At 40.4% G+C, this 13,154-nt stretch overlaps 1 protein-coding gene across 2 annotated transcripts in view; it reads right to left on the bottom strand.

The window, feature by feature from the left end:
- Positions 1 to 1,398: 1,398 nt before the first annotated feature.
- The window catches only part of GTF2A2 (general transcription factor IIA subunit 2), a 167,454-nt gene continuing 155,698 nt past the window's right edge, over positions 1,399 to 13,154 (bottom strand). The window contains exons 2-5 of one of the 2 annotated variants that reach the window (XM_053465110.1): positions 8,381 to 8,504; positions 7,276 to 7,380; positions 2,384 to 2,510; positions 1,399 to 1,680 (exon numbers count right to left, since the gene is read on the bottom strand). In XM_053465110.1, coding sequence (XP_053321085.1) covers positions 1,655 to 1,680; positions 2,384 to 2,510; positions 7,276 to 7,380; positions 8,381 to 8,452 — 330 coding nt within the window. In that variant the 5' untranslated portion in view covers positions 8,453 to 8,504 and the 3' untranslated portion in view covers positions 1,399 to 1,654. Of the gene's footprint in view, positions 1,681 to 2,383; positions 2,511 to 7,275; positions 7,381 to 8,380; positions 8,525 to 13,154 lie in introns of those variants that run through there. The other variant, XM_053465109.1, reaches the window with a different exon arrangement.

Below are 13,154 nucleotides of genomic sequence, written 5' to 3'. Positions count from 1 at the left end.
TTATACTATATACACTACTTTAGTTCTATAAACTCTTCAATTATTTTTCTATCATTTTTATTTTATAATCTTTTGGATTATTAAGATAATTAGGAACCAAACCCATTTTCTGGAAGGGCTTAAGAAAGTTTTGGAGGGGTTCTTGTTAGAAGGGCTCCTAGAGATTTTCTTATATCTTGACTTCTATCCAATAATAAAAATATACTTTTGTTTCTTTTTTTAAACTTCTGAGGTGATGCACCAATTCACAATTTATTTACTGGAATATCTTTCTCACCCTTTTAGTCCCCATTAGGATGTACCTGAACACGCTTAAAACTTGTGGCAAGAAGCCATAGGTACGTCCTGACTTTGTTGCAGAGGCAGCCTTGCTGGCTTCTGCCGACCGATCATGTGTAACGGTGCATACCGCACCTCCAGTTCAAAGAATGACTGATCACGCATTCCATTGTGGTAAATGTCACTGTCAATAGTAGTTATAAAAAAAAAAAACATGTAATACAAGGTAATCTATAAAGCATGTATGTGGGGTATGACTAATCAGGAGATTATGAAGAAAATTTAAGCAGGAATGCAAAAATGTGTTTTTGTTTTCACTATTAATAAGGTTTTATGATTTTAAAAGAAAGCCCTACCTCTCTTGAACAAAATGTATAATTTGCAAGGGTTCAAACCTGGAAAAAGAGGAGTCATGAATTAACATATAGAAAAAATTGAAAATATATACATATTTGTCCTTTGGTTATATAAATAATAAAAAAAACCCCCAAAAAAACCAGGACTGAAGGTTGCTTAATACTGGCTTCCACAAAACAAAACTCCTTAATAGGGTAATTTCCAACATTTGTTATTATCAGACACATGGTATAAAGCAGTTAAACCATAAAACTATAGCTGTATAGGAACTGAAACTATATTTTTATTGGTGAAATAGCTTCCCATGTTATTTGCATTAAGGGTTAATGTTTAACTTGCAATAATTTTCACATAAAGAAGTTTCAATGACAAACTAAGGCTATGTGAGCCCTTGAATATGACCTGACACATTCATATTATACTTAGAAATATACCTTAACATTTCTATATTGTTTGTTGCGTGCTAGAAGTATGTTCCAGTTCTATAAGCAAGCATTTGGATCATTGGCCTCTATTAGGTGGGTGAATGAGGGGCAATATATTTGCTATGGTCGGGCAGTGTTACTACTTTTACTCCAAAGACTTTGCGGGTTGAAGAACAAATATACAATCTCCATTCATATGATATATAAGATCTGATGAATTAACAAAACTGGCCAAGATATAGACTTAGAAGTAAATAGTGGCACTATGTAGATAACATTGACTAGAGTTCCCTGCCAACCTTCAGGTACAATTCCACAAACAAGTTAAAATTTTCAATTTTTTTTTTTTTTTTAAACAGGTTTATTAAATAAAAGTTTATTAGACATTTTCATAAACAAAAAAGGCAACTTCACATTGGTATTAAAAAAGTAATACTCTGCGTACTAGAATGTGAGCAGGTGATAAACTACCAAAATTTTCAAAATCTTGTTTGATTTTTATAACCCCCCCCCCCCCGGGTTTATCAGTGAAATAAATAAAACAGTCTTGTAAATGATTTCATAAGAAAGGCCCCAGACCAACAATGTCTTGCTTACTCCGCAGTATTCGAGCCGGTGTCTACAGAGGAAAAAAAACACAAAAAAATGAAATAGTAAGTATAGTTAACAAACACAAATTGCACAAGTCATTAACACAGTTGTATCCTTCATGACAATGGCTGCAGTGTTTGCATTTTGCTGTAATTTTTTCTTCTTGTTTACTGTATCCATAAGAATAATATTTTTTTTTCCAGGACAAGATAGGCTTTATTTAGATCATTATTTTGATGATCTAATTTACTATTAAAAAGGTTTCTTTTACTGGAAAAATATTTTACTCATCTACAAAAACTAATGAAAAAGACCTGCTAAAAATATTCTAATACACACGAGTTTTTAAAATGCTGGCATTTTAACCCTTTCCATGTCGAGGCATTGCAGCAACACTGGCTTAACTCAGTTAACCGCATGACAGGCCAGGGACATCAAGTTAAGGGGGTGTGTATACGTTCTACTATTATAGGTATGGGGTTGAAATATCAGCAATAGTATAGCGCTAATGAATGAAGCAGATACACTTAGATGAAAACAAAGGCTACTGAGAAGAGATTTAATCAGCATAAGCTAAGTTTTAGTGTTAAGTGGTAAGACAATGAAAGGCAATTTACAAAGCAAACAAGAGAAATACACTGGGTGGCAAACAGTAGGAGGAAAAGATTAACCTTGTAATAAGCATAGCACATGCATAATCTTTTGAAATCAAGATAGGAGAAATATCTTACTTTTGCCATCACACGCTACGATCTTAACTTTATCCACTTTCACCAAGTCAGTCACCTCCCTGAACTCCACGTCATTCAGTACAAAGGTCCAGACATTATCACAAAATCTGTATGTGTTCAGTGATCCCTGAAAAAAAAAAGAATTACAGGAAATAATCTGTTAAAATGCCTCTGGAAAAATAGTTTGCTTAATAAAAAAACAAAAAAACAACAACTTTGTATTATACATTCTGATAATCTGAAAGTACAGCAAGACTGATGTTGCTGGTGAGAAAATGAAGCAATTCCCTTTATGGGATAGCCACTGCAGGAGGGATCTTTTGGCATAAAAGTCATCCACACCTACTAAAAACTGTGCAGAGCGATAAATAAAAAAGGCAGGGGGCAACTAAACGGAAATATCATTACCACAACACTTAGTGGCATTATAATGACATTAACATTAAGATATGCAATATCGACAACATGATGCATGTCTCAAAGAATTCTAAATTCCGACAGCTTCCTAGAGAAACTTGACTGCGTTGCCACCTAGAGGTAAGTGAAATAATGAAGGAAACAAAAATGTGACTGTTAAAAATATTCGCGTCACTGCACTCTGTGCACACAACACTTATCTTTATCACAATGGCATTTATCTAATCGCCTTATTTTACTGACGTAATACCGTATTGGCTCGATTATAGGCCGCACCCTAAAAGTTAGGTGCTTTTCTAAAGAAAAATTTATATTTATATTTTAAAATACACATTAGTGGAACAGTAAAACAGTATTCTACCGAACATATTGTATTTTAACATTTTTGGTAACTATTATGCAGTTAGCCAACATATATTACCTTACTTATAGATATGCCACTCGCCCCCCCCAGATATGCTGCCACTCTGCCACCCCCCCCCGACTTACCAATGCAGACTCCTGGTGTCTAGCATACGCGTAGACAACTTCCGTCGTCGGCAGTTACACCGGGGATTCTATGACAGAGAAGACACCAGGAGTCTTCGCTCTGCCAGCACTTCCCACGGCAGAAATGCCAGAAGTTGTCTACGTGCATCGCGCAGACGTCCACCGGCTGCCAGAGAGTAGAATCCAGTTTCCCTGCAGAGCTGCAGGGGATCTGGATCCTAACCCTGCTGCCTGCCCGGCGCTCGGAACTGCATGTCCTGGGCGTCGGGCGATACAAATTGCGCTAAACCCAGATTATAAGCCACACCCCCACTTTAAAGACTAAAAGTGTGTGTGGGGGTAGAGTGTGGCCTATATTCAGGCCAATACGGTAATAAAAACTATATTTTACAAGAACCCAAACACAATATTTCTCAAAATAGTTTTTAGTAGTAAATATTCATATGTAAACTATTTTTTTATATATTTAATGAAAACTATGATTGAGAAAAATGCATTTCTTGTTTAGTTTTATTTGCCAACCTGACACTCAGTTATACATATCTGACCTCAGGCTTGCCACTCTGCCCCCCAGATTTGCCTTATACCTGCTATATGCCACTGTGCCCCTCTGATATGCCTCATACCCACTATATGCCACATATCCCCCATATGCCACTGTGCCCCCTGATATACCACTCACCCCCCTGATATGCCTTTCTGCAACCCCCCACCCGCCCGAAAGACTCCCTGGTGTCTAGTGGGGGCAGCTCGTGAACCTCCACTGCTGGCCAGCACTTCCGCTGGAGCTGCTACGACTGAGCACCAGAAGGTCATGTCACGCTGGCGCTCAGTCATAGAAGACCCAGGGAAAGTGGAGGGCAGAAGCTGAGGTTGTCTGCACACATCGCACAGATGCCCACTGGCTGCCAGAGAGGAGGATCTGGAGTGCTGCAGGGGATCTGGATCTTAGTGTTATAGTCAGACCTCTATTTGATAAAATCGATTCTAATCATTTCCATTATCGATTATCAGCGGAAGTGCTGGCACTGGAAGTTGTATACGCGTATTGCGTAGATGTCCCTCGTCGGCCCCGCAAGACACCCGGGAGTCTGCTCTGGTAAGTCGGGGGGGGGGGCAGAGTGTCAGGAGTGGGGGGGGGGACAGAGTGGCAGCATATCTATTACAAAACTTTTCTTTAAAAAAGCACCTAACATTTAGGGTGCGGCCTATATCCGAGCCAATACGGTATATGTAAATAAAGAAATATGAAGAGTCAAACAACCTTGCAATCAGTGTGATTGTATATGCACAAAGTAAATGTATTGCCTTATTGTCTGCAGAAGGGGATAGTTTGGGTAAATCAATCAACGTAATTCAGTTTTGCTAAGTGGCACAACTTCATAAGGGGGCAAGCAAGATAGGTATAGAGAGTTGCAAGTTTATTAAGAGCATACCCTTCCCCACTGTCACCTAACATTCAGTGTAAATTAAATGTGCAGTTGTTTTCAGCCTTTGTACACTCTGCAAGCGTTAGTGCTTTGGCAGAAGCATTATATGTGTGATTATATATATTATATACCGAATGGCCCGAATAAGTCGTTAAAGTGGGGGAGTGGCCTATATTCGGGGTCTAGCGCCCGACGCCCAGGACATGCAGTTCCGGGCGCCGGGCAGGCAGCAGGGTTAGGATACAGATCCCCGCAGAGGTGCAGGGGACCTGCATCCTACTCTCCGTTACGCTCAGACAGCCTCCCCTGCCAGCATTTTCCACGGGGGGAGTGCCAGCACGGGAGATTGTCTAAGCGCATCGCGCAGGCGTTCACCGGCTGCGGCGACGCGCGTAAACAACCTCCGTTGCCGGCACGTCTGCACGATGTGCTTTAACAATCTCCCTTGCCGGGAATTCCCACGAGGGGAGTCCCGGCAAGGGAGATTGTTAAAGGACATCGTGCAGACGTGCCAGCAGCGGAAGTTGTTTACGTGCGTCGCCACAGCCGGTGAACGTCCGCACGATGCGTTTTACCTCTGCCCCCAAGACTTACCAGAGCAGACTCCCAGGTGTCTTGCAGAGCCGGAGGGGACATCTACGCAATACGCGTATACAACTTCCGTTGAGTGCCGGCACCAGAAGTTGTATTGCGTAGATGTCCCCCGCCGGCCCCGCAAGACACCCGGGAGTCTGCTCTGGTAAGTCGAGGGGGGGGGGGTTACAGAGTGGCAGCATATCTATTAAAAAAAAAAAACTTTCTTTAAAAAAGCACCAAACTTTTAGAGTGCTGCCTATATTCGGGTGCGGCCTATATCCGAGCCAATACGATATATAGATATATATATAGATATACATATACACATACATATATACATATATATATATATATATACACACACACACACACACACACACACACACACACGGAATCTCACAATTTTTATTATATCTTTTCATGTGACAACACTGAAGAAATGACACTCTGCTACAATGTAAAATAGTGAGTGTACAGCCTGTATAACAGTGTAAATTTGCTGTCCCCTCAAATATAACTCAACACACAGCCATTAATGTCTAAACCTTGGCCCAAATTGTCAATATTTTGTGTGGCCACCATTATTTTCCAGCACTGCCTTAACCTTCTAGGCATGGAGTTCACCAGAGCTTCCCAGGACACCACTGAAGTCCTCTTCCATTCCTCCATGACAGAGCTGGTGGATGTTAGAGACCTTGCGCTCCCCCACCTTCCGTTTGAGGATGCCCCACAGATGCTCAATAGGGTTTAGGTCTGGAGACATACTTGGCCAGTCCATCACCTTTACCCTAAGCTTTTTTTTGGAAGGCAGTGGTCGTCTTCATGTTGGAATACTGCCCTGCGGCCCAGTCTCAGAAGGGAGGGGGATCATGCTCTGCTTCAGTATGTCACCGTACATGTTGGCATTCACGGTTCCCTCAATGAACTGTAGCTCCCCAGTGTCAGCAGCACTCATGCAGGCCCAGACCATGACACCCCCACCACCATGCTTGACTGTAGGCAAGATACACTTGTCTTTATACTGCTCACCTGGTTGCCACCACACCCGCTTGACACCATCCGAACCAAATAAATTTATCTTGGTCTCATCGGACCACAGGACAGGGTTCCAGTAATCCATGTCCTTAATCTGCTTGTCTTCAGCAAACTGTTTGCGGGCTTTCTTGGGCATCATCTTTAGAAGAGGCTTTCATCTGGGATGACAGCCATGCAGACCAATTAAATGCAGCGTGTGGCGTATGATCTGATCACTGACAGGCTGACCCTCCCACCCCTTCAACCTCTGCAGCAATTCTGGCAGCACTCATACGTCTGTTTCCCAATGACAACCTCTGGATATGACGCCGAGCATGTGCACTCAACTTCTTTGGTCGACCATGGCGAGGCCTGTTCTGAGTGGAACCTGTCCTGTGAAACCGCTGTTTGGTCTTGCTGCAGCTCAGTTTTAGGGTCTTGGCATCTTTATGTAGAGTAACAATTCTTTTTCTCAGATCCTCTGGTGCCATGTTGAACTTCCAGTAACCAGTATGAGAGCAATAATACCAAATTTAACACACCTGCTCCCCATTCACACCTGAGACCTTGTAACACTAACGAGTCACATGACACCGGGGAGGGAAAATGGCTAATTGGGCCCCAATTTGGAGACTTCCACTTAGGGGTGTACTCTCTTGTTGCCAAGGCTTAGACATTAATGGCCGTGTGTTGAGTTATATTTGAGGGGACAGCTAATTTTACACTCACTACTTTACATTGTAGCAGAGGGTCATTTCTTCAGTGTTGTCACATGAAAAGTTATAAAATATGTACAAAAACTTTTGTGAGATACAGTATATAAGGAGGCATAAAACACACACACATAACATATATATACACACTCCCACTTTATTATTATGTGACATCAATATGGACATGTCCTAGTAGACATCCAACAAAGATATGTGTATCAACAAACACTGACAAAATAACCTCAATACGTACCCTGAAGTTTACTCTGTTCCTGACTCGCTGGGCCAATGCTGAATTAATAGCCTTGTCAAACTGAAGCAGTACTTGAAGGGCAAGCTGAGGATTAATCTGCTGAGACTAGTGAACAAAAACACAAATAAAGCACATTAGTTCAGTTTAATACATATATATATATATATATATATATATATATATATATATATAAATAAATAAATAAATAAAAGGGGCCTTCTCCAAACTGTTCTCACAAAGTTGGAAGCATAGCATTGTCCAAAATGTCTAGACGTGTCCCATTCTGCATTAGAAGACATTTTGGACAATGCTATGCTTGTTGTCTTGAAGCAAATAGCTTTGGGAAAGTGCTTCTATTAAAATAAACGGTAGCGCTTCACACAAATGTGCACTAGGATCTGCCTAGCACTGGAGTGGGATGTGTGGGAAATGTGAAGCTGTGAGGATGATGGCTTGGGATATACAAGTAGGTAATATTACTTACATAGTACTAAGCATAAAAAGCTTCTCTATTGGTCGTTATGTATTTTTGAGAATCAGCTGTGATGAATTCCACATTTATCTCTGGTATATAGTTTAAGAAACAATAATATATATACCGTATTCCCTCGATTATAAGATGACCCTGATTATAAGACGACCCCCCAAAATCTGAATATTAATTTAGGAAAAAAAGAAAAAGCCTGAATATAAGATGACCTTATAGGAATTTTTTTTTACCAGAAAATGTTAATTCATGTAAACTTTTTTTTTTGTTAAATAAAAGCTATGATTGAGAAAAATATATTTTTTTTTTATTTCCTTTTATTTTCCAACCTGCCCCCCCCTCCCAGTTATGCACATTTGCCCCCAGGCTTGCCACTCTGCCCCAGAAAGACCAGAGGATCCAGGTCCCCTGCAGCGCTGTGGAGGATCTGGATCTTAGTCTCATAGTCAGACCTATTTGAGGTCTGTTTATAAGAGCATTTGCTCTGGAAAAAACCTAGTCTTATAATTGAGCAAATACGGTATATATATTCAGTAAAAAGGATGCCCTACTGTGCAAGTCTTTAGTACAACATTGGTTACATTCAGAATGAGAGAGACACACACAAATATGTCAAACCTGTATGAGCTCATCTAGGCTTTCTTGAAGACTATTGCCTAATGTGGTATTCCTGTACAACTGGTATGCCATGTTCTATGGAGGTCAAATGCCAATGACCATCCACAATGGTGTTGCTGAGATGCTTCAATAAGGTCCCTATCAAAAGAACAAAAACAAACATATTCGAGGAATTAAAAACTTGTACTGCAGTGTTTGGTTTTTTGTATAATTAAATAAAGCTAAAGTATTTATATTCAACAGACCATTTCTATATATCTCTCAAGCAGAAGGTGTGGAACACCAAATATGAAACAGGACCAAATCAAGAACTGCATGCAATACAAATGCCAGTCGCAAGTTTCAATCATTAAGCAGAGCACTAGTGATAGAGCCAACCCTTACCCCTAAAAAGCCACATGCCTTCTTTTGTACCACCTTAGTACTGGCCTGTTTTTGCACGGTGTATATTTGACATTTTTTTTATAATCAGTTTTTAATCATTTTGCTCATTACTAGGCAATTTCTACATATCAGAAAATAACCAAAAAGGTACGAAGAAAATTAGCCCAGGTCAGCGGAAATCCCAGATCTGTCATATAGCAAACAGGACACACTTTATTAATCTGCAAAGGATAACCTAACTCCGTTCTGTTTCTCTCTTGAGCCTGAAGGTGTATTATAATTAAAACACGCATTATTTCATCTATTTCACATCATTTTACTTTTCCCCATGTGACGTAATTTTGGCGAAGGTCTGTGATGGCGCAGCTTCATGAATTCGGTGTCCTCTCGATACCAAACTATTACTAGTAAGGTCTCGCAAGACCTCCACATCTTGCTTAACAAATACGCGGGCCCGATCGTTAGAAATAATAACGTAAAAGGAGAGCAGCTGCTTCAATAATTCATGGCAGCTGCGAAAACAAAACATACAGCAGCGAACGAATGCTAGTGACATCGGGAGTTTGTAAACGTTACGCAGCTGAAATAAGCGCAGCCCCGTGAACGGCTAAAAAAAACCCAAACATTTTTAACAGTAAACATATGCGAAAGCTACAAACAGCTTTCCTCCCGATTCCCACTCACCAAGCTCTGCCGCTGTCCTTACAAACTTCCGTCAACATGCACCGGAAGTAAATCTGAAGACTTCCCTTGTCGCCAAAAGAACACGCAGGGCAGAGGGGGTCACGTGGGAGTATTTGCTCCTGGAGATTACGCACGATTTAACGTAAACTACGCTCTAGTATTAGTGATCATTTAATAGCGGGAGCGTCTCTGCTTCTTGCATACACGTCATAAGCATTTAGAAAACAATCCGGGGAGCTATTCTTGTGTAATAAGTATGGCGGAGCTGATCACGTAGGTTGATGACAGCGCTTCGGTGTAATAAAAAAAACTAAGCATTATCGCGTCGTTACGTGGCTTAAATTTGCTCTGGCGCGTTTATAAATTCGCTGTTGTACTTCATTCTAGGAGCTCAGAGTATGTTACGCAGCGCCATGTACCCGGTATATTACTCCTTTAATAGCCCATCGGGCAGATTCTATGTAATGACTCACCATGTGTTAACCAAATGATTCAAGTAACCAGCCTTATTATTTAACCCTTTTTGGGACCGAGGCTTTTTAATACACTAAGGATCAGATTTTGATGGTTTATTTTTTGTAAATTTTACCATATGTTTGTTAAACCATTATTCCCCTTTCCATATTGTATCCGCGCAAATTATACATCCCCATTGGGGACCTCTCATGAATTTTTATGCCATGATAACACCACCGGGCCCCCAATAAACGTATTTTTTATTTATATTTAATTTTCCTCTGAGTATTTAATTAATATTTTGGGATTCTCCCTCTTTTCCTGCTGATCTGTCTGTTGATCACACTGTGGGATCTGGGAATCTGCCCCTGAGAGTTCCCAAGGTATGTAAAGGGGTTTATTCATCGAAGTGAAAGCTGTGGTTTCAGCTCCATGACTTCAGTATACATCATGAAGGAATACCTCAAAAAAGTTTATACTATAGGAAGATTTTAGCTGGTTTTGTCTAATTTACAGATTATGGATTATGTTGCAGCAAATTCTGCGTCAGGTGCTTTACTTATTAATAACCATTTTTCGGGTAAGCCAATGCTCCAACTCCCGTTTTGTGACACAATGGATGTCCAATCCCAGTTAATATGATCCAGTCCAGGAATCTCATAAAGCATGCAACAGGGGAAGGAGATGGACGTTTAAACTCCCATTTTGCTCCCTGGGAAAGGACCTTAAAAAAGTATCCCTGAGCGTGACGTTACGTACGTGCGTGCGTGCGTGCGTGCGTGCGTGCGTGCGTGTAAGCAGGGAGGATGTGGTCTAGTCCAGGAAAACATAGGCCATTGAGAACCAGGCTTTTGTGTGATAGGTGGTGTTCATTTATATATATATATATATATATATATATATATATATATATATATATAAAATACGTTTTCTGGAAATATATTGCTCCTAAGCTAAAGGATCACGGACAGCCAAGGCTCATCGATGCGTGTGTGTATATGTGTGTTCAAACCCAAACAAACTACTGTAGCTGAAATTGCTGAAAAAAGTTAGTGCTGGTTCAGATAGAAAGGGGTCAGAACACACGGTGCGTCAGTTTGTTGCGTATGGGGCTGCGTAGCTGCAGACCAGTCGGTGCCCAATGCTGACCTATGTCCACTGCCGAAAGTGCCTACAATGGGCAAGTGAGCATAAGAACCGGACCACAGAGTGATAGAATAAGGTTGCCTGGTCTGATGAATCACGTTTTCTTTTACATCACGTGGATGGCCGGGTGCGTGTGCGTCGGTTACCTAGAGAACACACGGGACCAGGACGCATCCATAGGGGCCCCACCTCGCAACTTACAGGACTTAAAGGATCTGCTGCTAACGTGTTGGTGCCAAATACCACAGCACACCTTCAGAGGTCTAGTGGAGTCAATGCCTCGACGGGGCAGGGCTGTTTTGGCAACGAAAGGGGGGCCTACACAATATTAGGCAGGTGGCCATACTATTATGGCTGGAGTGTGTGTGTGTGTGTGGGGGGGGGGAGTGTGTGTGTGTGTGTGGGGGGGGGGTGGGTGTGTGTATAGACATTCATCCATACATAAACCCCTTGAATCTGACTGAGGGAATTTTGCTTTAATCAGAATTACTTTTGTATTTATCATGGATGCTACCACGTGACAGTAGAGCACAATCAAGTTTTCCTAATGATTGTAACGCTTAATTTTGCAGAGGGTTACTTCCACTTAATTTTTTACATAACTTCTTACAGCTTACATTTTAAGATCATTGTTCTAAAATAAACTTGTCTGTCCAATGACAGAAGAAGCAATGCATTTTCATTTGTCTGGCTTTATTTTTTTCAGCGAAAAGACACCAGTCCTTGTTAACAGTGTCTGTTTCTACATTAACTGCATATGTGGATAGTAAGGAGCAGGCACATGATATTACATATGACGGCAACAAAAAAAACCCCACAAAACATTTTCAAACATAGCTAACAGTTGTATCTTTTTTTGCAACAGTTAATGACAGCCTAAAATTTGCCTGCAGAGAGGACCGAGAACGCTAGAAAATATGGTTCACAAAAAAGTCATAAAAATATATATTATCTCTTTCCATTTCCTTTTTTATGAATATAAATACTTCAATGAAGAACATGCATCCACCAGATAAAAGTTGCAAGAGTCCATTCTACGTACATAATAAAACAAAACATGTGGTTCTTTGACATATTATAAAATATAAAACAATTGTAATACAATATTAAAAAGGTAAGTATTAAGGTAAACAATTTAAAACTTGCACTTTGTGTCAAAAACCTGACCTTACTGCAACATTTACATAGTTACATACAGGTACTATCGATCTAAGAAATGACACTTGATATAACACTATATTCTGCTGGAGGGATCCAAGCACCAAGGGTAACTCCCAAGCAGCTAGTCATTTCCCTTTAATATATAACAGTTTACAATCGGTTGTGAATAACGTTGACAGGCCACAATATAGTCTTAGCCTATAAAAAGGTAGTTTATCAAATGACAAGGACTCAGAATAATTGAAGCTGTTAAGCAGCACTATCCTACTTCACTTAACGTTTCTAAGGATTCAACGAAAACCAGCTAAAAGGGCAGGAAAAAGTATGTTCCTATAGTGATACACCCTTGTTTAACTTACTATGACGTGGGGGTCTGACGCCTATGGGATGGCTGAGAACAGAATTATTAATTACTCGTCAAGGTGGATTTCCTTTGCCTTGAAAATTAACAGCAGCAAGACTTTACTAATGTCTCCAAGATTGCTATTGTGAAAAACGTTGAAGCGGTCTTCTTCACTGTGCAATTAAACAATACCCTCTGAAAGTCGTTGGGCTCCCTGTAGCCGGTGCCTTCCCTATTGTTTTGAGCTGACAATTCAGAAATAAGCTCAGAGGAAATAACAGAACGAGGAAACAAAAATGGATCTCGGCAAGGAAATTATAATGAGCCCTTCAACCTCAGGGGTCTATTCTAGCTTTCATTCTACACAGTAGACTACTTTCGCGGGACCCTGTAAATATGCGTATTTATACATTGTAGTACTAAGTATACTATGATATTTGACCTCCATATTGTGGAAGGAATTCTGTATCTGTTTTAGCATACATTTCTATTCCCTGCTCAAGCCCACAATAATTGTACTGTAATCATCCTATTGGCCTTTAAGAAAACAAATATCCTTTGAGATTTAAATAGCTGATATTTCTTTAAAAACATCTGTGT

This window comes from Spea bombifrons, chromosome 4 (genome assembly GCF_027358695.1).
Source record: "Spea bombifrons isolate aSpeBom1 chromosome 4, aSpeBom1.2.pri, whole genome shotgun sequence".
Classification (NCBI taxonomy): domain Eukaryota; kingdom Metazoa; phylum Chordata; class Amphibia; order Anura; family Pelobatidae; genus Spea; species Spea bombifrons.
This window is presented reverse-complemented; position numbering and strand designations above follow the sequence as displayed.